Source organism: Neopsephotus bourkii, unplaced genomic scaffold (genome assembly GCF_033783945.1).
Source record: "Neopsephotus bourkii isolate Nb327-2 ecotype Australia unplaced genomic scaffold, CSIRO-AGI_Nbou_v1 NB_851, whole genome shotgun sequence".
In the NCBI taxonomy this organism is placed as follows: domain Eukaryota; kingdom Metazoa; phylum Chordata; class Aves; order Psittaciformes; family Psittacidae; genus Neopsephotus; species Neopsephotus bourkii.
This window is the reverse complement of record NW_026901347.1, coordinates 128315-153768: the sequence shown is the minus strand read 5'-3', so window position 1 is coordinate 153768 and position 25454 is coordinate 128315. Positions and strand designations below refer to the sequence as shown.

Below are 25454 nucleotides of genomic sequence, written 5' to 3'. Positions count from 1 at the left end.
TATCTGGCTGGAAAAGTCAGCTGCTTTGGCCCCAGCAGCATCTTCATGACAACATGGCGTTACAAACCTCGTAATTTCATAGAATCATAGAATGGTTAGGGTTGGATGGGATCTTAAAGATCATCTAGTTAAAAAAAAAAAAAAAAGGGCAAATTACTATGTTTTTCTTTCTATTTCCTTCTTTGTAGTTCATGGGTCTCTAGCTAAACGGCTTCTTAGAAGCTAATTACCAAGCAGAATAAACCCTATGGCAAAGCATCAAGATTTCTCCACTGGCTGCTTCAAATAATAAACTAGACATCTTTACCTCCCGTACAATATTGTTCCCTTACCAGTGTTAGAGGAACCTCTGGGTGAGAAGCAAGCATCATCATCCTCAATTCACAGACCTAAGAACTGAAGCACTTAAAGGCATAAAAAGGATTGAAACAGTTACAAGGTAGGAAAGAAGACACTAAGAATGATGTTAAGTCCCACATGTGCTGTCAACTACTATCAATGGTATCTCTCACATGATATACTGAAACACTGACTGTACCACTGTACAAACTGCTTGAATAACTGGCACTAAAATAGTCTTTTGTAAACTAACAGCTGTGTTATTATGTGATTAACTTATCACACTGACCGAGCATTCACCTAGCTCCTCTGCATTGCTTCATTCATTTCTCCTCCTTGTTCTCAGCAGGCTCTTTCAGTAGCTAAGTGCACTGAGACAGATGCTTTGCCATTTAAGGCATTCCTGCAACCATAGAAATTTGGCCTATATCTTCCAGTGTGGCTACACCAAAGCCCAACGGCTAAACTTCAAGTCTCAAAATAATATTGCCTCTAAACCATGGGAAATTTTAAAATATCAGCTATTTCCTTATAGCTACAGCTGCTGGTGTTCATCTCATTGCATTTCAAGGTGGGCTGTAATTTGTAAGCCAACTAAGTTTGTGGAGACATGCTAACACATAGTGGTCACCCTGTTCCTCCTAAGGCAATACATCCTTTGCCAGCTTGGTCCCCCAGCTCTTGCAGAAATTCTGTCTTTCTTGGAAGAAGTTTCAAAGCATGAAGAATGGGTACACAGAATGAAAGCTGTAAGGGTCAGGTTTATCAGCCATTAGCATCCTTCATCATTATGGAAAGGTGGACCCCTCTTACGTTTCAGAATTCTTTAGAGGAAGGCAGAGGTCTTTTCGTAAGACAGTAAAGCTGATCTGCTGCTGCTGCTTGTCCACTTTCTTTCTGCCACACATGGTTCCCTGGCATTTCCACAGTCACAGTCATACCCTGGAGCCCCATGGTATGGAGTGAAAGTGTAATACTTGTGAGTATCAGTCATCAGATAACATAGGGTCAGAAAAATATTTTTAATGAGGAAATGTCAAAGGAAAAAATCTGCTTTGCACCCCCCCCCCCCCCCATATTTGCCCTTAGAACAAAAGAAAAGAAAATCAGCCCCCTTTTTTTTAAACTCATATAGCTCTATTAGAAATGAAGGCTGTTACTAATTCCTGGGTGACCTTAACTGCCAGGTAACACTTCAAACTTTTGCACTGTTTTACTAATCCTTCTAGACATTCTTTGTTTCACAGTCTTTCTGAAAAATGTAACAAGTATGGCTCAATGACAATGCAACACCTTCCATCCCGCCTATGCTTATGTTTTGAAGATCTGTAGTAACCCCAGCATCAAGCATAGTACTGAGTATGCTGCAGAAGATAATAGTCAGAACCTAATTACACAATTATTCCCAAATCTCCTAATCTTCTGTCAGTTGCAATTGGGCCATTACAGGTATATACACTCCCAGATGACAAAAGTAAATATGTGTATTAATTGCAACATGATTTTTCTAGTACAAGCTAGAACCATAGTGCTTCTGGGTGAAATCATCATAATTTTTCTTCTGCCAACCTCATTTTTTTCTCCCGTATGTTTTTGTGTTCTGATTTACTGACTTCTGCCATTAGTCAGTGCTTGTCTGACAACATAAACAGCAATCCAAGTTGCACATTTTCCACCATCCTGCCTGACACAAAATAATTTATCATCCCTTTTAAAGACAAACAGTATCTGCAAAATCATTTCAAGAATTACGGTTTCCTATCCTCCCCTCCAATATCTTATGCTAATAATACTGAATAGGTAACATATTTGGGGCATAAAGGCCACTGCAAATGGCCTTCCCCTGATTATTAGGTAGGTTATTATTATTATTATTACTATTATTATTAATACTATATAGGTTCTGCAAGTGTCCCAAGACCCAGATGTGGAGCAGTACTCTATTAGAAAAAACACCAATTATATACAGCCTGAAGCTAGGGACCAGGTTAGGAAAGCTAAGGCCCAGTTAGAATAAAACCTGGCTAAGGATATTAGGATAACAGGAAGGGATGCTACAGGTACATAGCAAATAAAAGACTAGGGAGAACGTAGGCCCCCTCAGGAAGCTCTCAGGTGAACTAGCTACACAAGATGTGGAGAAGGCTGAGGTTCTGAATAACATCTTTACCTCGGTCTTCACTGGCAAAGGCTCTGACCACACCACCCACGTCTTGGAAGGCAGATGCAGGGACTGTGAGAATGAAGACCTTGGGCCCACTGTAGGAGAGGAACTGGTTCGACACCATCTTAAAAATCTGAACATGCACAAGTCCATGGGTCCTGATGAAATCCATCCGCGGGTCCTCAAGGAGCTGGCGAATGAAGTTGTTAAGCCACTGTCCATCATATTTGAAAAATCATGGCAGTCAGGTGAAGTTCCCGATAACTGGAAAAAGGGAAATATAACCCCCATTTTCAAGAAGGGGAAAATGAATGATCCGGGGAATTACAGACCAGTCAGTCTCACCTCTGTGCCTGGCAAAATCTTGGAGCAGATTCTCCTGGAAGGCATGCTAAGGCACATGAAAAACAACAAGGTGCTTGGTGACAGCCAGCATGGCTTCACCAAGGGGAAATCCTGCCTGAGCAATTTGGTGGCCTTTTATGATGGGGCTACGGAACTTATGGACAGCAGTAGAGCAGCTGATGCCATCTACCTGGATTTGTGTAAAGCGTTCGACACTGTCCCACACGACATCCTTGTCTCTAAATTGGAGAGACGTCAATTTGATGAATGGACCACTCGGTGGATAAACAGCTGGCTGGATGGCTCCACACAAAGAGTTGTGGTCAATGGCTCAATGTCCAGCTGGAGACCAGTAATGAATGGTGTCCCTCAGGGATCAGTGTTGGGGACTGGTCTTGTTTAACATATTTGTTGCTGACATGGACAGTGGGATTGAGTGTGCCCTCAGCAAGTCTGCTGATGACACCAAGCTGTGTGGTTCGGTTGGTATGCTGGAGGGAAGGAATGCCATCCAGAGGGACCTTGACACACTTCTGAGGTGGGCTAATGCCAACCTTATGAAGTTTAATCATGCCAAGCGCAAGGTCCTACACCTGGGTCGAAGCAATCCCAGGCACAGCTACAGGCTGGGCAGAGAAGAGATTCAGAGCAGCCCTGCGGAGAAGGACTTGGAGGTGCTGGTCGATGAGAAAATGAACATGAGCCGGCTGCAGTGTGCGCTTGCAGCCCAGAAAGCCAACTGTATCCTGGGCTGCATCAAAAGGAGCGTGACCAGCAGGTAAAAGGAGGTGATCCTGCCCCTGTACTCTACTCTTGTGAGACCTCACTTGGAGCATTGTGTGCAGTTCTGGTGTCCTCAACATAAAAAGGACATGGATCTGTTGGAACAAGCCCAGAGGAGGCCATGAGGATAATCAGGGGACTGGAACACCTCCCATATGAAGATCGGCTGAGAAAGTTGGGACTGTTCAGCCTGGAGAAGAGAAGGCTGCATGGAGACCTCATGGCAGCCTTCCAGTATCTGAAGGGGACCTATAGAGATGCTGGGGAGGGACTCTTCATTAGGGACTCTAGTGATAGGACAAGGGGTAATGGGTTAAAACAGGGGAAGTTTAGATTGGATATAAGGGGGAAATTCTTTCCTGTTAGGGTGGTGAGGCACTGGAATGGGTTGCCCAAGGAGGTTGTGAATGCTCCATCCCTGGCAGTGTTCAAGGTCAGGTTAGACGAGGCCTTGGGTGATACGGTTTAGAACGAGGTGTCCCTGCCCACGGCGTGGTTGGATCTAGATGATCTTAAGGTCCTTTCCAACCCTAACTGTTCTATGATTCTATGATGTCCCTATCACAAAGACTTCACAGTCTTTAAAATTAAACTGTCAAGACTAGACTGTCAAGAACTACAATTCCCCACATGTAAAGAACAGGACTGCCAACCAATAGTGTTAAAAAATCATGAGTCATTCCCTAAAAAATATTGAGGCTAATTTAAACATCATGAGATTAAAAAAAAATAATAATTAAGTACAAAAGATGAGTTCTGCTTCCCTCCAAAGCACTTACATTGCATTACCATTATATTTTTTAACTTCTTCACACTGTTGGTCTAGAATCCTAGGCAGGCAACTAAAAAAGCTGAGGCTTAGCCACAACCTGCTAATACTCTGATTTTTTGTGATAAAGCTCCTGGTGACAAATTGGCAATGCAATGATTGTTCAGATCTAGCTAGAAAGGATGTCAAGGACAGTGAGTATTTTCAAGCTCTTGAAATAAGCCAAAGGTCAGATCGTGTGCTTGTAACTCATTTTTGAGAGTTGCATAGCCAATAGTTTGGAACGTCTTTTTCCACTTCACCCTCCACATCTTTGGGAATGTAACTTAACCTATTTCTTCAAACTCGTTCAACATTCTCCAAATTAGTGTTCACCCACGCGTACATTTCAATGTGTTGCCAAGAGACTTGAGCTTTAAAATAATTTTGTCATTTGCTATTATTATCTCCTATCAAGATAGTGTTCTGCTTCCTTATGTCTTCATTAAAGTCCCCAAATGGCGTGTAGGTGAACAAAGCCTTTCAATTCCACTTATGCCATTTTTGAAGAGTGGTAAAGAGTAACTGTCTGCAAGAATCAATAATTGTATAATTACATATGTGTTAGAGTAACTACATGTATGATGTACCACAGTGAGTCATTATGCAGAAATGCTGGAGCAGCAGTAGAATATTGTCCTATACTTTGTCCTTTGTTTACTGTCACCATATATTAATGCATATACACTTTGCACACTGTGGAGATAAAATGATGTTACACCAACATGGCAAGGCAATACCATCACCTTCATTTCAGGAACAATTTATCATTCTACTAATAAAATGGTATTCGTTTAACATACTTTTACCTCTCGGTTTCTCAAGATCCTAAGAGCTGATTGCAGTACAGTGAGGATCCAGCTTTCCCACATGGTCCTGGAGGTCAGCTGTCAGTGCGATTGTGAAGTAACTCTCGCTCTGGGATGGAGATGCCTTGTAGATAATGGTGTGCCAAAAAGCAGTGTTAAGTATCTTTCTTCTTTTGCAACAGCAAATAGCAAATCACGTCTGCAAATGACAGTGCCCAATCCATGATCCAAGAACCCTGGAAACATGTATCAGGTCCAGTTCAAATTCCTGTTGGTAATTTGCCTTAAATCATGTACATTTATGAGTCAGCAGGTGACAAGCTATTGCAAAAATCAAAAGGTCAGCCTCCACTCCACACAGCTGATGTATTTATCTTCTCTAAATATCCTATCTTACTCACATCTGGACCTCCCCGCTAGTGAACTATGTAAGCTGACAGTGTATAGTGAAATATGTGTTGTTCATACTCACCCTTGACATTTGTGTATTTATGAAGGAAAACTGTTTGTAGTCATACTGGTCTAGCTCTTTCCATGGACACCTAAATGGTTGAATAACTAAGAAAAATGGAAGAACCATTTTGAAAACCATTACCATAATATGCACATGGATTTATACAGCTGCTGGCTGTGTAAATCACTTCACAGGTGTATCATCATATTTACTAGGCAAAAGAGAACTGCTGAACTTTTTAAAACACATCTGCCCTTGATGCCTTTCAGAGCATGGCTTTCCTTCAACCCTCTGTAACCAGTACATCACTACCATTTAAATCTCAATTTGTAAAACACATTTTCATGCCACCTTTCCACTCTGCTTGGGACTTCTTATAACATCTTCTTACAATGTAAAAAGTCTTCAGCCAGGCAAACGTACAAATGTTGTATGAAACATTTATGCTACTTCAGAAAAAGTTCAAAGCATTTTTCACTGATAGGAATTTCTTTAATTATCACATGGGCATGGGCTTTTCCAGATTCCATCAAAATCTGTGACAATATTCACAGTATTCTTACTGGGATCAGGAACCCTTGAAGAAAAATAGAAGTGATCTAGAACACAGTGTTCCAGATTCAAGGTTTTAAAAGTATACCATGCACCAATTTGAAGGAATTCTAATATGTTTTCATCATTTCTCTTTTATGTTAGTTGGACACAGGTAGGTTCTTCTGATCTCTCAGTGAAAAATGGCTGATAAAACACTAATGTTTAGTTGAGATGGAAGAAAACTCGGTTTTGGTAGAAAAAAGATACTCAGCATTAGAGACCTATAAACTAGCAAATAAAAAATCCCATCTACCATCTTCCTCCTAGCTGTGATCCCGTTGGCTCCAACATAACTGAAAAAACCCACTGATCTGCCACAGGATTTCAAAGAAAAGGGAAGGAAAGGCAAAAGGAAAGGGAAGGGCAAGGGGGGAAAAAAAAAGGAAACCCTCCTCTCCTTGTTGCTTTTAGGCCAAATGCAGACTGTTTTACCTATAATGTATTTTGACCAATAACTCCATAATTCTGAAAAAACTCGGTTGAGGAAAATACAAAGAAGAATAACTGATTTGATAAGGTTTAAAGTGTCTTTGGCAAGACAGTAGAAAAACCTGTGCAACCAGAAGATAAAGCAGCTACTGGCAATCCTACTGGAAACAGATAACAAGGATCCCTCTGTATATTCAGAACCAGCTATTGGAATACAAATACCTTTAAAACTGAAAGAGTGGGTTGGATTTGTTACATACACCAGTAGGGGATCAGGTAGCTCAAATCTAACCTACACTGGATTAAAGAGGAAGCGGACCTCTATTACTGCTACAAAACCAATATCCCTCAAAAAATAGAAACGAGCACCCCATCAGCTCTGCCCCTGGGGGCAGTTAGAGCATCTGCAAAAAAGATCCTGAAGGTCCTGTTGATTTACTTAACAGGTGGGCTCAGGACCAGATTTTCTTTTTTTCTTTACCCAGCTATGTTACTTAGTATATATGGTAGTTGAACTTTGAGGTCAGATGTCAGGAGGCACAGGCTCTAAGCTGTAGAGGAAAATCCTGCAATTTTGGGTGCTTACTACACTAAAACATTATTACATATGTAAGAGACAGCTTTGTGCATTACCTAGAGACTCATTTGGCTCTTCACTGAACTCTATCCACAATCAAACTCTTCACTTATGTCTCTTATTTCAGCCTTCCTATTTAAAGAGTAGAAACAAAGCAAGTTGACATTGCTAACAGCCTAATTCTGGAATTCAGAGATACAAGCATTGTGCTCAATGGCTCATGCTTAGTGAATACCAAGAAGATTTTACTTCCCAACTTACTGTATTCCAAAGACAAAAGAATTTCAGGTATGTGAACCTGCTCAAATAAGTCCAGAGAAGTGCCATGAAGATGATCTGAGGGCTGGAGCACCTCTCCTGTGAAAACAGGCTGAGAGAGCTGGGCTTGTTCAGCCTGGAAAAGAGAAGGCTCAGGGGAAACCTTGGAGCAGCTTCCAGTGCCTAAAGGGGCCTACAAGAAATCTGGAGAGGGACTTCTTACAAGGGCCTGTAATGACAGGACAAGGGGGAATGGCTTTAAACTGACAGAGGGGAGATTTAGATTACACTTCACTATGAGGGTGGTGAGGCACTGGCAAAGGTTGCCCAGAGAAGCTGTGGCTGTCCCATCCCTGGCAGTGCTCAAGGCCACATTGGACTGGGCTTGGAGCAACCTGGTCTAGTGGAAGGTGTCCCTACCCATGGCAGAGGGCTGCAACTAGATGAGTTTTAAGGTCCTTTAAGGTCCTTTCCAATCCAAACCATTCTGTGATTCTATGATTCAGTTACTTTAATGATAAAAGAATCCAATGCAATAACATAATCCAATGTCAAATGTTGACACCTGGAAATGTTCACAGTGCTTGGAAACAATATCCTTCCTACTGGATTATTTTCTCATTAAGATGAGATATTTTAGACAGGAATTGATTACTCTGTTTTGAAATTTTGTATATGCTCCCTGACTTAATGTATTCAAAAACAGTTGCAAACTTCCCACCTGGTGGACTGGCCTCAAATGAAAAAAAAAGCAAACTCAAGTTACTTTACCTGCATTCAGCATATTGGCACCTGTTTTTTGAAATCTTCGCAAAATACTGTTGTTTTATCAAAGCATTTAAAACAATGCAATACCCACAGTTTCAGCAATTTCCTGCTGTCACCGTAAGCTATGAAGGCACTTCATTAGTTTTCCATGGATTATATCAACTGTCATCAAAGCTTATATAAATAATAATAATAGGCTGACCTAGGTAGAAAAATCTGAAGACTAAATAAGTAAAAACTCAGTTGCTTTTCCCCTTTCTTAACTACAATCTCTGAAGGTATTTTTTTTAAGGAGCATGAAGCCAGAAGTTTTCTCTTGCAGTGTGCTGTGGACTACACTGTACTGTGTACTGCTTCTCCCAGCACTGAAACACTCAAATGCCTCAAAAAGCTGAAAAGAGTCCTAGCCTGTGACATTACTTGCTATGTTCCTAAGTAATTTACTTAAAATGCTGTTAAGACAGCTCTGCATATTGGAAATGAATCCTGAGACACAAGTCTACATACATATCAGGCCACCACGTAGTAATAACTCATCAATATAATATTTATTTATGTATTTATATATGAACCTAGGTCAACAACAAAGTAACTGGGATTATCTTAGCCTTCAAGAAAAAAATTATCCATGTAAATGCATGTCACTTCTGCCCAGGGAAATGTTCAGATTTTCAAGCCTAATTCCTCTGTATGTTTCACTAACATAAAAAAAAAAAAAAGATCAATAAATAAACACAACTCCCCACCCCATATTGTCATGCATACAATCTTATCCATGATCTACTGTAAGAACTTTGTAACAGTGAGCAATATAGCTAAAGAATGTATTCCTGTCCTCTGTACACATGAAATTCATTAACATTTTTTCACACATACATCCTATTCATTTCACAGTTATTCCAGGTGTCTTGAAATCACACAAAACTAAAAATGGTTTCAATGGAATTTAGATTCTATGATTCTATAATTTTTGTTTGCTGTGCCTGACAGCTACACAAGCAGCTACGTTCCCAAAGTAATAGTTCTTTTGGTCCTTATCCATAGCTGAGTCAATTTTTAAAATAACTTCAGCATTTCAAGAATGATCCATGGACTTGGGCTACCTTTAATTTTTCTAATTTTATTGAGACACTTTTATTACTTTTTTGTTGTTGTTACTGGGTTTATATATATATATATATATATATATATATATCTCTATATATCTTCATACAGAAACTGCCAGCTTGATTTTCTATCCAGGATCAAAGCCAATGTCTGTCACACTGTAATAGGAAGATCAAATTAAAACCAGCTTGCTCATCAGGATGTTTAAGACATCTCTCACCTGCCTAAGTATTTTTAAAAATGCTTGTTTAATTTTCTATGGATGCTGGTAAGTTACCAACTTCATTTTTGCAAGGTCATATCCATGGAATTATATTTGATGAAGTGAAAAAAAAAAAAAAGAAAGACAAATTATTAAGAAAAAAGACAAGATTTTTTTGGCATGCTATTTTCAAAAAATATTTTTAGGGAGAAAGCACTAGCAAAAAGAACAGAAGCCTTGTACAGACAGGAAACAAAAAGTATGCAGTGGTCTTTGGTACAATTCAATACACATAGTTCTACTGCTGAAGAACATGAAAATATGTCTCTACCCTTCACAAATTATATAGCGTAATTATTTTTTTTCTAAGCTTGCACAACTCTTTTAAAATACTGCAAACTCTAGGAAGGCATTATCAGCTACAATCACATTGCTTTATACCAGTAGTAGGGCATTTTTTCATGATAAGAGTGCTGCAGACAATTCTAGTTCTCCCCAGAAGGTACTAAGAAATACTTGAGGGGGGAGAAGGATACTTAAAGAATTAAGAGAAACATACATGGAAACTCCACAGAGGAAGAAGTAAACTCTAACTTAATTTTAGATAGTTTTCAGGAGACATTATATTGCAGTTATTTCCTCTAGCTCACCAGAAGAGCTCAAAAGAAATGCAAAGTTGTAAGAAGGAATACATGAGACACAGTGAACAGGCACAAAATTAAAGGAAGGCCTAAACTCTGAAGCTGTCTTCCAACTGATTTTGTTGCTACTGTCCAGAGGCACCACTTCCTGGGACAAATCAGATCTTTTACTTACTGAGAGTAACATCTGAGATTCCCAGTATATGTGTGAGAAAGTAAGAACTTACACTCTGTGGCAGTGAGAGCCAAGGCCAGACCTCTTCTGCACAGGGTAAGCCTGATTGTTCCCACCCTGAAACCTTGTGTGCCTTTTTTTTTCCTGTACCTCTTTAGTGCCACTCATGCTTTGCTATGTGTCTGTACGGGAGTCTGGACATGGTGTTTCTTCCTGTTTCTTTGCACTACTTATTTTTGGTTATCTTTCTCTCTGTTTTTGTAACATGGTGGTAAGCCAGCTTTCCTTTTAAGTGGTCTGGAACATTTTATGATTTAATAAAGTAATAGATACTTAGACATCCACTACCACAAGGCTTCCTTTTATTTTTTTAACTAGATTTTCCTGCTGGTGAGAGGTACAGACAAATTACTGCAGATGCTCAACACATTTGAAAATAAGGACACGTTTTTAGGTGCCTCTATATAAATTCAGGAGCCTATATGCAGCTGGCTGAGGATTTGAACCCTTGGGATAGATGATAGCTCTTGCTTTTCATCCAGGTGGATTTCAGTGCTTTCCCCTACCTCAGAAAGGTATACACTTGTCTGTTTCCTGAAGCTGTCATCTAAAACATCAGGCCCATGTGAAGAGCAAACATGACCTGGTTTCAATTGCAGTTTTTGCTGATCTACCGCATGCCTTAGCTACCTGGTCATCACGGATGGAAACCATGCAAACTACACTAGTGTACATTTTGGGATGGGAAATGTCAAGTGCAATTAAAGGAGGTAAATTAAACTTTAATTCTGCACTCTCCTTCATGTCATAATGTCATTCAGCAAGACAAGAGCAGTTTTGTTTTGTTTTTTTTTCCCCTTGCATTTACCGATTGATCTCCAAGTCTGCAAATCATAAACAGCAAGCTTATTACGCAGAAATCCCTTAAGGAATTGGGTCCCAATATCATATACACTCTTAATCATGCTTGTGTGGGGGGAAGGGGAAGAAGACCATTGTCAAGGACTTGCACTGAGAAATAAATGCTTCTTCACAATTTCTGTATTTAAATGCAGTGGGAAATCCTACAAACCACTTCTGTACTCTCTACCCCAAATTTTCTCACCGGCAGTACAGGGCAGAATATTTCCCCTTAATATTTAATCAGAGCTTATGCCCAGCGTAACTGCTGGTGGCTTTTCAGGTGCCACCAACACCCCGGACCAACTTCTCTGCCTGGAAGCATGGGCCTCTTAACACCACCATGCAGAGCATGGAGGTTCCCTGGCAGTCTGCGTGGCAAAACAGGCCTTGCCACGGGACAACCTCCCCTCTCGCACGGGCGGTCATAAGGCATCAGGATCCTATGTCTCTCTGGCACAAAACCCATCAGCCCGGCTATCTTGGGAACAAAAGCAGAGAAGCAAGCTGGCGCAAGGAGATTTGGGCATGGCACCCACCAGCCACGGCCGCGGGCTGTCAGCCTCTGGCAGGGAACATCAGCCACCTTTGGTCCTTCCTCCCTTTCGTCCTTGCCTTTCCCTGCCCTCTGCCCGGGGATGCTGGGCTAGGAGAGGCGAAGCGCTCCGGGCAGCGGCGCCTGGACCTCCCATACCAGCGCCCCCGCAGCGCGACCCCACGGGCTGAAAACCCACCAAAGAAAGGCAGCTGCAGCCGCGCCTCTCGCCACCGACCAGCGGGGCTGGGCGGACAGGGAGGCGGGGGCTGTGCTGCTGGAAGGCGGGCGCGGGCCGGGCTCTCCCGTTGCCAGGTGAGATGCAACGTCTCCGCCTTCCCTTAGAAAGCGCGCAGCAGCGCGGAGAACACGCAGTCGATCAGGGAGCTCGGCTCGCATCCGGTCACTTCCCCTCGCCTCAACTCGGCTCGGTTCGATTCAACTTGACCCGATTGCGCAAGGCGTGGAGCGCTCCAGAGCCGCTGCCCCCCGCTATGGCGAAGACGGACAGGAAGGGATGCAGCTGCCTGGCGTTCCTGAAGAAGAACTGGCTGCTGCTCAGCACGGTGGCCGCCGTGATAATGGGTGAGAGAGGGCGGCAAGCGGCAGGGAGGCAGTGCTGCGCCGCTCGGCCTTGCCTGGCACGTTACGGCCGTTCCCGTCCCAAGGCCGGCGCGGCGCCAGACCGGGGCCCACAACGCCAGAGAGGGGCGCTCCGCGGCAGCGGACCAGGCCGGGCAGCGCGCGGCCAGCCCCAGCCCGATCCCTCCCGCTGCTGGTGCCGTGGAAGCCTTTCAGCGCTTAACGGCGGGCGAGAGGGGACCGGCTGCCCTACTACCTTGGCGCGCAGGCCGGCTGAGGTGCGCCGGGGGCTGGGGCGTCGCGGAGCCGTGGTCGCGGGGAAGAGGTCCGCAGTGGCGTGGTGCTGTGGCGGCCGCTCTGAGCGGTATTTCGCGTGTGTAAACGCAGCGGTCCCCGGCTCCCAGCAATAGGGTCGGCGGCGGGGTGCCGAGATCCCGGGTCTCCTCTGGGCCCCGCATGCCTCCGCATGCGCCCCTCTGGCCTGTGTGACAAAGGTCTGGTGACTAGCAGGCCAAAACCGTGTTGCGAAAAACCTGCAAGCGCACCGGTTGACTGCGAGCCCTTGGTGCATAGGTGCTGCTCCATGGGAGGCTGTGTCCTGGGGGCGCAGCTTGCCGAGTCAGGGCGGGCCGCGGGTAGAGAGGCGGGCTTTGGCTGGTCTTCAGGCTGGAGTAGTGCCGATGTGGAGGCTGCTGAGCAAGAGGGTATTGTGATGGCTTTGGGTGCTTCTGATGGCCTAAGCAAGCAATACGGCTGGAAGAGTTCTGCAATGCCACCCAGCTTTCAGTGGGGTTTTCAGGGGTGATGTAAACATAGGAGGGTATCTCCTGTGCTTGACAATTATCCGGAGGAGCAATGAGTTGAACACCATCTTTTTCAGGAACAGGTGTGCAAAAGGGCCAAAAGAAGCTGTCAAATGACTTGGCTGAGAAGACTTTTCCATAGGACGTAATTTTGGTCGGTTTTTTGCATGTCCTTTTCATTTTATCTTGGTGATTATTTTGATGCAAAGCAAGGATTGCTTCCTTTTTCATTATTGCTCCTCTAGAGAAGCGCTGTTTTAAGTATTTCAGTGAGAGCAGTTGCTGTTTGATGGGTTTCTTTCGGATGACTTTTATTGCTAATAGGAGCTTTGACTGGAACAAATATTTTTTTGTGCATGTTTGTTCAGGAGAGGATTATTCTGTTGGAATTCCAACCAGCGATTTATAAGATGTAATTAGAACTGTACTTATTACACATGTGTTTTCCTCCACCCATTCAGTATTTGAAAGATTTCTTTTCACCTCTGTAGTCAGTGGAATGCTTTTTGTGAGTTCATATACCGAGTGCTAAGGGCTTGCTTTGAAAATCTGGCTATACAAGTGCTGGAATTTGTGTCTGTTTCTGTGTGTGTACAATTGTTTTTTCAGGTACTCCTGCCAGGTACAATTCTGTGAGTTAGAATCAGAATAGTTAGGGTTGGAAAGGACCTTAAGATCATCTAGTTCTAACCCTGCTGCCTTGGGCAGGGACACCTCCCACTACACCATGCCACCCAAGGCTCTGTCCAACCTGGCCTTGAACACTGCCAGGGGTGGAGCATTCACAACTTCCCTGGGCAACTCATTCCAGTGCCTCACCACCCTCAACAGTAAAGAACTTCTTCCTAATGTCCAATCTAAACTTCACCTGTTTAAGTTTTAACCCATTGCACCTTGTCCTATCACTACAGTCCCTAGTGAAGAGTCCTTCTCCAGCATCCTTGTAGGCCCCCTTCAGATACTGGAAGGCTGCTATGAGGTCCCCACACAGCCTTCTCTTCTCCAGGCTAAACAGTCCCAACTTTCTCAGCCTGTCTTCATAAGGGAGGTGCTCCAGTCCCCTGATCATTCTCATGGCCTCCTCTGGACTTGTTCCAACAGTTCCATGTCCTTCTTACGTTGAGGACACCAGAACTGCACACAATGCTCCAAGTGAGGTCTCACAAGAGCAGAGTAGAGGGGCAGGATCACCTCCTTCAACCTGCTGGTCACGCTCCTTTTGATGCAGCCCAGGATATGGTTGGCTTTCTGGGCTGTGAGTGCACACTGCAGCTGGCTCATGTTCATTTTCTCATCGACCAGCACCCCCAAGTCCTTCTCCACAGGGCTGCTCTGAATCTCTTCTCTGCCCAACCTGTAGCTGTGCCTGGGATTGCTCCAACCCAGGTGTAGGACTTTGCACTTCTCATGGTTAAACTTCATGAGGTTGGCATCAGCCCACCTCACAAGTGTGTCAAGGTCCCTCTGGATGGCATTCCTTCCCTCCAGCGTATCAACCGAAACACACAGCTTGGTGTCATCAGCAAACTTGCTGGGGGTGCACTCAGTTGTTGGCATACTTGTGTGCTGATTACAGAAGTGGTTAAGAAATACTCCTTTCTTATTATCTTAAGTGAATGTAGGTAGAAATGAAGTGTGTGATGTGATCCTAGAAGCTGATCATTCTGAAATGAGATTTCTTAGAGAGCTACAGAGCCTGGCAATGTGGACACTGGGGAGACAATTTGACCCTAATCCCCTAATGTGGGAAGTCCCCTAATGGGTCTTGACCGTGAGAGTGACAGGCACCCAAATTACCTCTTGTGTTAGTGGAGTTCTCTACCTGCTATGCTGTAATTAACAGTCCAGAACTCACGGGAGCTCTGTAATTTGGCAGAGAGAGTCTTCAGAAAAATTCCTTGAGCTTTGGACCAAATTACATTTTGCAAGAAGCCGTGTATCTGCTGCATTGTCAATATTGCATGGAGCTGAAGTAGGTTATACAAGGAGAACTGTGAAACCCTTGTAAGGATGGCTTGGTGGAATTGTGTACTATCTTTGTATTACAGCTTGAGGAAAGTTTGTAATATACCTGGAGTCCACAAACCTCTCATAATTAAACTTCCATAGTTATTTTTTTTTAAAATACATTGGGAAATTGCTCTGAGCTTTATTAATCTACTTAATGTGGAGGAACAATTTAGCATTCACCATCACCAATTTTGAAAGCAGAAAATATGTTTAGACATAGGAGTGGAAATACTACATGCAGCAGGTGGTGTAAATGTACCATGAAAGTTGTCCTGCAGTGCTGCAGAGTGCCTGATACTCCAGCATCATCCTATGGAATCATGATTTTTGCTCATTGCTATCAGGGGTTTGTTCAGCGTTCTAGTGCAATAGGCTTATCTTTACTAGAATTGTTACTGAGCTGGAAAGTATTCATAATTACTTGCTGTGTGCCCCTCTGACAAGAGCAGACAAACATGTAGAAACTCCTCAAAATTTCAAACACTTTTTCCTTGAAGAGTAATTATTTTCTGTTACATTTGAAGCATTCAATTAGTTGCCTGTCATTTACATTTTCAAAAAACATTGGAATTGGGGGGCGGGGGGGTATTTAAAACCTGTGCACAAAATATTGTAAGAATGTCACATCATTTTGGTGGACACCTCTGATAGCCATGAAAAGAGAACACAACCAAAACCTGTACCTCAGGAGGCTGTTTTTCTTACCTTAGTAGAGATTCTGTTTCAGACCACCAAATTGATTTGGAGAGATCGGGAACTCAGATTTGGAGTCTAAAACGGACTGAATTTCAGATTCAGGGCTAATTCTGAGGCTTGTGGTTTGTATAATTTACGTGATGGTTGCGCCTGAATATTGGCCCTGGGAAGTGAGTTAATTGTTCATTAGTTCTTAAGGCATGCGGTGGGTCATCTGTGGTGACCAGTTCCTCAGAGGTGAGGGTCAGGCTCTTCTGTGCCTCCCCTGTCCCACTGCCCTTTTCTGGGAGGCAGAGGGGCAGAGGAGTAGCAGCCTCAGAGGTGCCTGTGAAAGAAGGGGTAGCTTGTATCTTTTTGCTCCTTTGGCCTTACTGAGCCCAAAGCAGCTGATCTAACAAAATCTGTTTAAAAGTCAACTTGCTTCAAGTGCTTCTTCAGCCTTTATAAAGGAAGTTATATTGCTTCTAATTTGCACAATCAAGTCAAAATCAATCAGAAATATCCTTGAAATTTACTCAGTCTGAAACAGGTTTCCAGAGGACAGTTGTGAAGGGAGAGTTTTAGGACCATCAATTTTTTATCATCACTTCATCTCCAAGAGGTCATTGCTGCAATGCAACCAAACCAGTCATGGAGGTAGAAGGCTGACGATGCGTAAGTACTTGCTCATTTGTTGGTCTGTGGGGCATAGCCTACTAGCTTGTAGTCCTGAACAGTTCTGCAGCAGAACAGCTTTTTTCTCACAGTGAGAATTAAAGTGTAAGTGGTTTGAGCGCATGTGGTCTCTGGCATTGAGGTGCAGCAGTGCTCTATACTAACGCAGAGATCTTTTTTACATACTTGCAGGCTATACACAAGTAGGTTACAGGTTTTTTTTACTAGCTACATTTTTTAAACCTGTTAGACCAGTATCATTTTGTCATAGCTCCGTTGTTCGGGAATCTGATTCTGAGGGATTCGGCTTGTGTAAATTTCCAGGTTATGTGTTTACAAGTACTGTGTTTTGTTTGCTTCTTTTTTTTTTTTCCCCCTCCCTTCAGTCGCTTAATAGGGTGTCTTTCCGTCACTACTAATTCAGAGCTTCAGATAGCTGTGAGCCTGCCTATGACTGAAGTGTTGTTTTTCCAACAGCACACGTGCAGGCTCTGGAATTGTTCAGGTGTTCACGCGGCAGACGTGAGGAGTGCAGCGCTGAGGTAGGCATACTACCCGTCACCGGGCGCCGTTTCCGCATCCCGCCGCCGCTCGCCTTTGTCAGCGCGGTCTAACGGCAGTTGCGCTGCCGCTCGCACACGCGTGTCCCGGCGCCCGTGACGCACGCGTGCGGAGAGGAGAGGAGGGGCGAGCAGGAGGAGCTGTCCGAGGTGCCTCCGGGGCTTCCGGAGGGCGGGCGGGCGCTGTGCGATCTGGAAGCGGCGGCGGGAGGAAGCGACGAGGTGACCTATCGCGGGAGGGGTGGTGAACGCCTCTAGCGTGTCCGAGTGCCTGGGATTTGCGCCTCTGAAGTGTAGTGCGAGTAGGCCTTTGCTTGTGCAGTTGCCTTGCTGGAAGGTTGAGTCTGGCATAAAACGTCCTTTTCCTCCTGCATTTCAGAGCAAGATTTATATATGGATAGTTCCTATCTGTAACACCTGAACACGCTGAAACTTTGAGTGATGTGGATCTAGCTGTTTGCCAGGATTTGATGATAGCAGCAGTCACTGGAGCTTCTGTTTTTAGCTTTATGGTATCATCCCCGGAGCCCATATACCAAAACCTTATTGTTTAATTTTAACTGAATTATTATTTGGTGTTATAGAATTAAGTAGTAACACCTCCCTACAAGAATGTTTTTTGTTCATGGGTCTGTGTTAAAAAATAAAGTAATAAAGTTATCAGGTGTATTCACACCTACTAAATGAAATGCTAGGCTCCCTCTGCAATCAGATATGGGGGGATTTGACAGCTGCTTTTAAAAGCACTAATTTCTTTAAAATTCATCAGTGTAAGAGCCGTGATGGCGCGTGCTAGCATTACTGTAAGCCCACCAGTGCATTCTTACAAGAATGAACTTCTCACAGGGTGAAGACAACAGCAGAATAGTTACTAGCCTATCATGCACTCTGTTGATGACCTCTCAGCATACAGAAGGCCAGCCTCTATCCAGGGAGATCACCATACTCCTGAGGGTGAGGAGTTTCTTTTCAAATGTAGCATGCAGCCTCTAAACTACATAAACCGCTGAAGTATGTCAGATCCTTCCAGTAAGTTGTTTCTGTCTCTGACAAGTGTAGTTTGAAAATAAAAAGCCTATCCTGAATATCGAGTAGAGCTTCCCTTTTTTCATTCCCACCTCCTCATGCTTTTACCAAAAAGTGGCCTGTTAGCTTAATTTAGGCTGTCTTCAGTACCATTTTGCTTGCACAGTACAGTGTGAAGGTTTCAAACAATGAAGCAGATTAATTGCCTCTTGAAATACAATAGGGAAAACAGAGACCTTTTCTTCACAGCAAGAAAAAATTAAAGCAAATATACTCAAGCAAAGGAATTACTACCCTGTCAGTTTCTGACAAGTGTAGTTACAAACTAAATATCTGATTATTTTCTTGAACTCTGAAGCATAGCATTTTATTAATTTGGAATCCGTAACAAGTGAAGACCAGACATCATGAATCAGCTGTGGTAGCATAGAAATTAAACAGAAGACTGTTTTTTCCCCGGTGTGATTTAGAGCACCATAGATGATACTTGTGAATTCTTATGCCTCATTAGGCAGTTGTGGTGCTAATGTGGTTGTTCTTCTATGTCACACTGCATACAGTTTGATACAGGACATGATCTGTTCAGAAATGTGTGAAACCCAGCACTTCTGAAAAAATGACTGAATTTAATTTTAATGACAGAAGTAAAATGCATAATGGCTAACTCCTTAATCTGAGAGATTTGCAGACTACTGAGGTTCAGAAATGCTCTGAGCCAACAGAAGAAACCAAACACTGAAGTTAAGCATGGTGCCTCTTTTGCTCTTGGGAAGTTTTGGCGCAAAGAAAACCCAACTTTTATTTGTTCTTCTGGTGTATAACTTGTTTTCCTATTGTCCATGTATTTTGTGTCTTGTTTTAAGATAAAGCCTGGCTTTCACTTTATGTGAATGAAGTGGAATTGTTACTAGAGTTAACTTTTAAATTAAGAGAGCTTTGGAAGGAGTGGGCTCTGCAAAGCCCTAGACCTACCAAAGTCAATAAATATTTCTTTGTATTTAGAACAATTATACCAGTACCAGTAGCAGAAAAACATTTACTGTTTCCCGTTTTCTAATATTATTAAAGGGAAAATACTACAATGTAATTAGAAAAATATTTATTGTGTTCTGTCTACATCTTAACAAAGCATAAATACCCTTTCTTATTATATACATCAAGAAATATAAAATGTTCTGCCTGAGACTACTCATAAACAACAGCTGCACTCTTTGCAAATATACCTTTTTTATTTTATTTTATTTTTTTAACAAAAACCTCATAGCATCATAGGATCTGTGGAAGGCATTTTTACTCATAGCCCCACAACAGTAAGTCGTGCTGTGAGATCATGTCTGTATCATACATCATGTTGAAAATTAGGCCTGCAGTGGACTTAGTGTTCCATATTTATTTTTCTGTCTGCCATTGTTCCATGTATTGTATATTCCATGAGAATCCAAAAGCATGCCAAATGATTAAATTTTACATGTGATAACCATTTATGTAGATTATATGTAACATAAATATTTCACAATATATTGCAAAACATCCATTTCTTGATCTTTTCGTGGTTTTGGAACAGCAAGACAACCTTCTTTTGCTTAATCTGAACTAATTTTCTACATAATATCTCTGATTTGTCAAGGCTTTGATGTCTTTATTAGTTTCATAATAATATTTCTGCATGTCACTATCTGTCTTTCTCTAGATTCCACTAAATTGCCTTTCTGTCTGCTTATCTCAATTTATTACAGTCAGAATCATTCCACTGCCCTTCCAGCAAGGGAATAGCTAGAACAGAATGACCTATTTACTGTCCTCTGTTCTCTTTACAGTTTAAAACAGAAGCTGTAACAAGGATCAGAATCTGGCAGGTATATCTAATTACTGGCCTTTCACTTCTTACACCACTGTCCTCCGTTTAGTTTCTCATGTGCTTCAGAGGTCTTAAAGGAAGGTGTGTTTTTCCTAATGTGCTCTATTCAGCTAATATCTTTGGGTGGGCTATACAGGATATACAAAGGTGCTCATATGGCTTTGAAATAGCAAGCAAATGTTGTGGAAGGAGAACAGATCATCAGTGGGCTTTTAAAAGAAAGGGAGAGAAGCTCTAATTTTGTGGGTAGTATTGAAATGGTGCCATTGGTGGTGTAATGTGTACGTCCATGTAAGCAAGATGTTAGACACTAGAACTGGGGACAAGACAGTATCTGAAATGAGTTACAAAAAGGGTTCAAATGAAAGCTCTTATTTTATGAAATTGAGTGGATTTGGAGACACGTAAGCAACAAGTCTGTATGTGCCTGACTGTAGAGGAGAGAGGTCATAGTTAAGGCGTCCAAGTTACAGATGGGTAGGGTGACGGATAATGGTAGTGGTTTTAGAAGTGCAAAAGAAGTGCAAATTACTATTGTCATATTACATTTCAATTTTACTGTAAAATACAGGATTATGAGGTAGATATCTCCTGGGTTATCACATCTAGTCTATTGCTGCTTCAGGTTACACCATTTTAGATGAATTTTTGTGACATACCGTGTTTTACATTAAAGCTGGGTATGCTTGTTGGTCCTTCCTTATAGGAAGCTGTATTCATCAGTCTGATTGTTGAAAGCCTTACAGTTTCCAGTCTAAATGTGTTCAGGTTCAGTATGCACCCATTTGTCAAAATACTGCTTTCTCTGCAGTTCATCCGTTTTCTGTATTTCTGGCTCACTCATCCCTGTTGGACAAACCAATCTCCTTTCAAAAAGTAGGCTTCTCATTCTTTTAACCACTCTACAGTCCTTTGTGTGTATTCCTGTTTGAGTCCACTTTTCATGGAGTCTTAATGAGTTTCACACAGTATTCCCACACAGAATGGGTAGGTATCAAATTCATGAGGAACTGTAGGTTGTGTTACTGCTGGGAAAGAACTGTAGTTTTTCTCATATTGCTTAATTTATGAGATAATCATGCTAATAGATGGTGTTTATTATGTTAAGGTTGTTAGTGCTGTGCTTAACTTCACAAATTCTAAGGAGTCACTGAGTTTGTGGAAAAGCTGTGAAAGATGCAGAATGCATCTCTGCTACAGCTTAGTTTATCTTAGCAGAGTTAAAGACTAACCAAAGAATTAATTCTTCACACCACCTCTTTGTATTTTTTCTGTATGGTAATGGACTGTTCCTATAGGTAGATTCTGTACGGCAGTTCTCACTAGTGTACTAAGATACATGCACAAATGAAGCATGATCATAAAGTTTTTTTCTTTCCTTCAACTGTCTGCTTTTGTCTTGGCTTTCTCAGATGGACATTTGAAAATATTTGGAAGATGTGTACACATAAAATTCATCTACAGCATGTTTAGATAAATTAGAGGAAACTAGGAGTCCGATAGGAAATGTTGCTAACTTACCAGACTGCTTAGCCATCTGCATATTGCTGTTCTGGGGGAACACCGGTTCAACAATAGGCAGAACTGTGGTCACTCACAATCACAGGAGGGTGGCCACAATTTCCATTTTCCTTGCTGAATAAATTAACTGCCCTTGGTTTGACTAAGGGTGGATCCTGTGAAGGGCTGCATTGCAGAGAGGCTTCTCTGTGGTATCAGTGACTGCTGCAGTCTGCTTTGTGTTATCAATCCTGCTGCAGGCTCCTGCAGCACGGAAAGTAGCTGGAGTTATGTGGCTTTTGTTGGTTACAGCAGTCTTTACACCTCCTGTGGGTAAGGGGAGTACCCTACACTGGAGAAGCTAGTTTTTCCCCCTCTGGCCAGTGCTCCATCTTCATTCCTGAAGTCACTGTGTGCCCAAACTTCCCTCACACTGCAGTTAGATGACAGCGTGTCATTATGTGTAGGAATTTACAACAGCTGCACCCTCAACCGGTAGATCAGAGAGAGGACACAGGGGGTCTCACTACCACAGAGGAATTAACATACCTTCCTCTAAGACATTCTTACTAAATATTTTTCAGCAGGCCAAGATCTGTCTTGGGAACTTTCTTCTGGAAGGTTTCTGAGAGAATTTTTCTTCACATATATTTGTAAGCAAGATGGTACTCTGTGCAAAACCATTATCCATAGAGTTAAGATCAGTTATCATGCAGTTTATACCCTAGAGACTTTAAGTCCTACCTCAGTAGTTGTCTGTAGTTTTCTAAGAATCCTGGGTTTTTTTCAGTTAACATCACTATTTTTATTGAAAGGAGTATTGTCAAGTAGGCTGTGAAAGAATAAAATGCATAACATTAGAAATATTAAAAATAATGCAAAAAGAGCTGAATTAATAAGCTGAAACAATAAGTTTGAGTGTTATTACTTTTAATATTTTGTAGTTGGCAGTATGTATTGCTTTGTAGTTAAGAGACGGCCAGTGGTATTACAGAACCTTTAGAAAGAGCAGAAACAAAATGGATTTTATAAAATATTACTAGAGGACTCAGACTGTATCACAGATTGCAAAAATCTTGCCTGCCCATGCTGTAATTTGACATGTTTATATTTAATGTTTTGTGTTGTACTTCAGATCAAGTCAGCGACCTATGTTTGGTAGCCTTTTCAGTCCTGTGCGTCGTCTTCTGTAAAGATAATCCAGTTAAGACCCACCAATCACTGCATCCCCATACAACAGGCCAGACTGGCTCTGTGTAAACACAGCCATCATCTCTTACACCCTGGAAAGCCCAGGGATTAACAGATGTGATGGATACAGTGCTGTATGCAGTGCAGATAATTCCTGGTACTATCCCCTTATAGTACTTTAGCGCAAGTAGTGTTCTCATCCCTTCTGCCAATCACAATCAATGACAATGGTAATATAAGCAAAATCTCACTAATTAATTCCTGGCTCCAGGACTGGTGTCAGCATCAGAATTTTGGGGTTTTGACAATTGGTCAGTCTGTACAGCACCAGGCCTACTGTGGCAGATGGGGTACGCCTGTCCCAAAGCAGGGAAAGGATTGTAGCCCAGGAGCTAGCAGGACTCCTGGTTCAGAGGGATAACTAGGTTCAGAGCGGATAACACCAGGTTCACTAGATGTGAACCAAGGGGTAGCATGCCACTGTTGGAATCCAGATCCACAGGGCAACTTAGATGCATTTATGCCAGTGCCTGTAGCATGGGCAGGAAACAGGAGAAGCTGGAAGTCATTGTGCAGTAGGAAAATGGTGACACAGTCACCATCACAGAAACGTGGTGGAATGATTCATATGATTGGAGTGCTGAAGTGGATGGAGACAGGCTCTTCAGGAGGGATGAGCAAGGAAAAAGAGGTGGTGGGGTTGTGTTGTATGTCAGGGAGTGCATCAACTGGCTGGAACTCGGTGTTCTGAGTGAAAAGGCTGAATGCTTGTGGGTGAAGATCGGGGGGAAGCCAACCAAGGTGGTATCCTGGTAGGAGTCTGTTACAGACCACCTAGTCAGGATGAAGCTACAGATGAAGTGCTCTGCAAACAACTGGGATAACTTTCAGGATCCCTTGCCTGTATTCTCAAGGGGGACTTCAATCTACCAGATGTCTGCTGGAAGCACAACACAGCAGAGAAGAAACAATCCACAAGGTTCTTGCAGGTATGGAAGCTAACTTCTTAACACAGCTGGTTAGTGAGCCAACTAGGGGAGATGCCTGGCTAGATTTGCTGATCACAGAGAAGGACTGGTGGGTGATGTGATAGATGGTTGGAGGCGGCCTTGGGCAAACCTATCACTTAATGACTGAATTTTCAATCCTTGGAGAAGTCCAGAAGAAGGTCAGCAAAACCTCCACCTTAGACTTCCGGAGGGCTGACTTTGTCCTATTCAGGATGCTGGTTGGCAGAAATATTACTGAAGGACAAAGGGTCCAGGAAGGCTGGACACTCTTCAAGAATGAAATCTTTTAAGGCACAGAAGCAGGCAGTCCCCATGGGCTGACAGTCAAACTGGCAGGGAAGAAACCTATGTGACTGAACAGGGAGATACTGCTGGAACTCAGAAGAAGCGAGAGAATTTATCAGCTGTGGAAGAAAGGACTGTCACCCTATGAAAAGTACAAAGATGTTGTTATGTAGAGAGAAAGTTAGAAAGGTGAAGACATAGATGGAACTAAATCTGGCCACTGCCATAAGATAGTAAGTACTTTTACAAATATATTAGCAATAAAAGGAGGGCCAAGGAGAACCTCCATCTTCTACTGGACACTGAGGGAAACCTAGTGACTGAGGATGAGGAAAAGGCTGAGGTACTTAATGCTGCCTTTGCCTCAGTCTTTAATAGTCACACCAGCCATCCTCAGGGTATTCAGTTCTCAGAGTTGCATGGCAGATGGGAAACTGATTGAGGTCCCCATAATTCAGGAAGAAATGGTTAGTGACCTCCTACTCCACAGGCCTATAGAAGTCTATGGGGTTAGATGAGTTCCACCCGAGTGCTGAAAAAGCTGGCAGAGGAGCTTGCTAAGCCACTCTCCATCATCCATCAGCAGTCCTGGTATAGTGGGGAGGTCCCAGAATGTTGGAGGCTGAGCAACATGACACCTCTCTACAAAAAGGGCAGGAAGGATGACCCTGGGAACTACAGGCCTGTCAGCCTGAGCTCAGTGCTGAGGAAGGTCATGGAGCAGATGATCCTGAGTGAGATCATAAAGCACATGTGGGAAAATTGAGGGATCAGGCCCAGTCAGCATGGGATCATGAAAGGCAGGTCCTGCTTGTACAACCTGATCTCCTACAATAAGGTGACCCACTTGATTGATGAGGAAAAGCCTGGAAGGTGACCCACTTGATTGATGAGGGAAAGGCTGGAAAGCTGCTCAGTGGAAAGAGACCTGGGGGAGCTGATTGATGGAGCTGAACATGATCCAGCTTGTGCCCAGCCAGCCAAGAAGGCAAATGGCATCCTGGCCTGTATCAGCAATAGTGTGGCCAGCAGGGCTAGGACAGTGATCATCCCCCTGTACTGGGCAGTGGTGAGGCTGCACCTCAAATCCCGTGTTCAGTTCTGGTCCCCTCACTACAAGAGAGACATTGAGGTGCTGGTGTGGGTCCAGAGAAAGGCAAAGCTGGTGGAGGGTCTGGAGCACAAGTGTGATGAGAAGCAGCCGAGGGAACTGGGGTTGTTTAGTCTGGAGAGGAGAAGGCTCAGGGGGGACCTTACTGCTCTCTCTAACTATCTGAAAGGAGGTTGTAGTGAGATGGGGATTGGTCTCTTCTCCCACGTAACAAGCGAGAGGACAAGAGGTAATGGCCTCAAGCTGCACCAGGGGAGGTTTAGATTGGATAATAGGAAAG

General features: G+C 43.0%; 1 protein-coding gene and 1 long non-coding RNA gene across 3 annotated transcripts in view; one reads left to right on the top strand and one right to left on the bottom strand.

Annotated features, from left to right (window-relative positions):
* Window positions 1–1745: 1745 nt before the first annotated feature.
* On the bottom strand, window positions 1746–5375 carry LOC133213848 (uncharacterized). The gene is made up of 2 exons (XR_009725916.1): window positions 5249–5375; window positions 1746–1975 (listed from the first exon to the last, which is right to left on the bottom strand). It is a non-coding gene; the product is annotated as an uncharacterized LOC133213848 (long non-coding RNA).
* A 6878-nt stretch (window positions 5376–12253) lies between these two features.
* Window positions 12254–25454, top strand: part of SLC1A1 (solute carrier family 1 member 1) — a 54670-nt gene continuing 41469 nt past the window's right edge. For both annotated transcript variants that reach the window (XM_061356399.1, XM_061356398.1), the window contains exon 1: window positions 12254–12473. In XM_061356399.1, coding sequence (XP_061212383.1) covers window positions 12383–12473 — 91 coding nt within the window. In that variant the 5' untranslated portion in view covers window positions 12254–12382. The remainder of the gene's footprint in view (window positions 12474–25454) is intronic.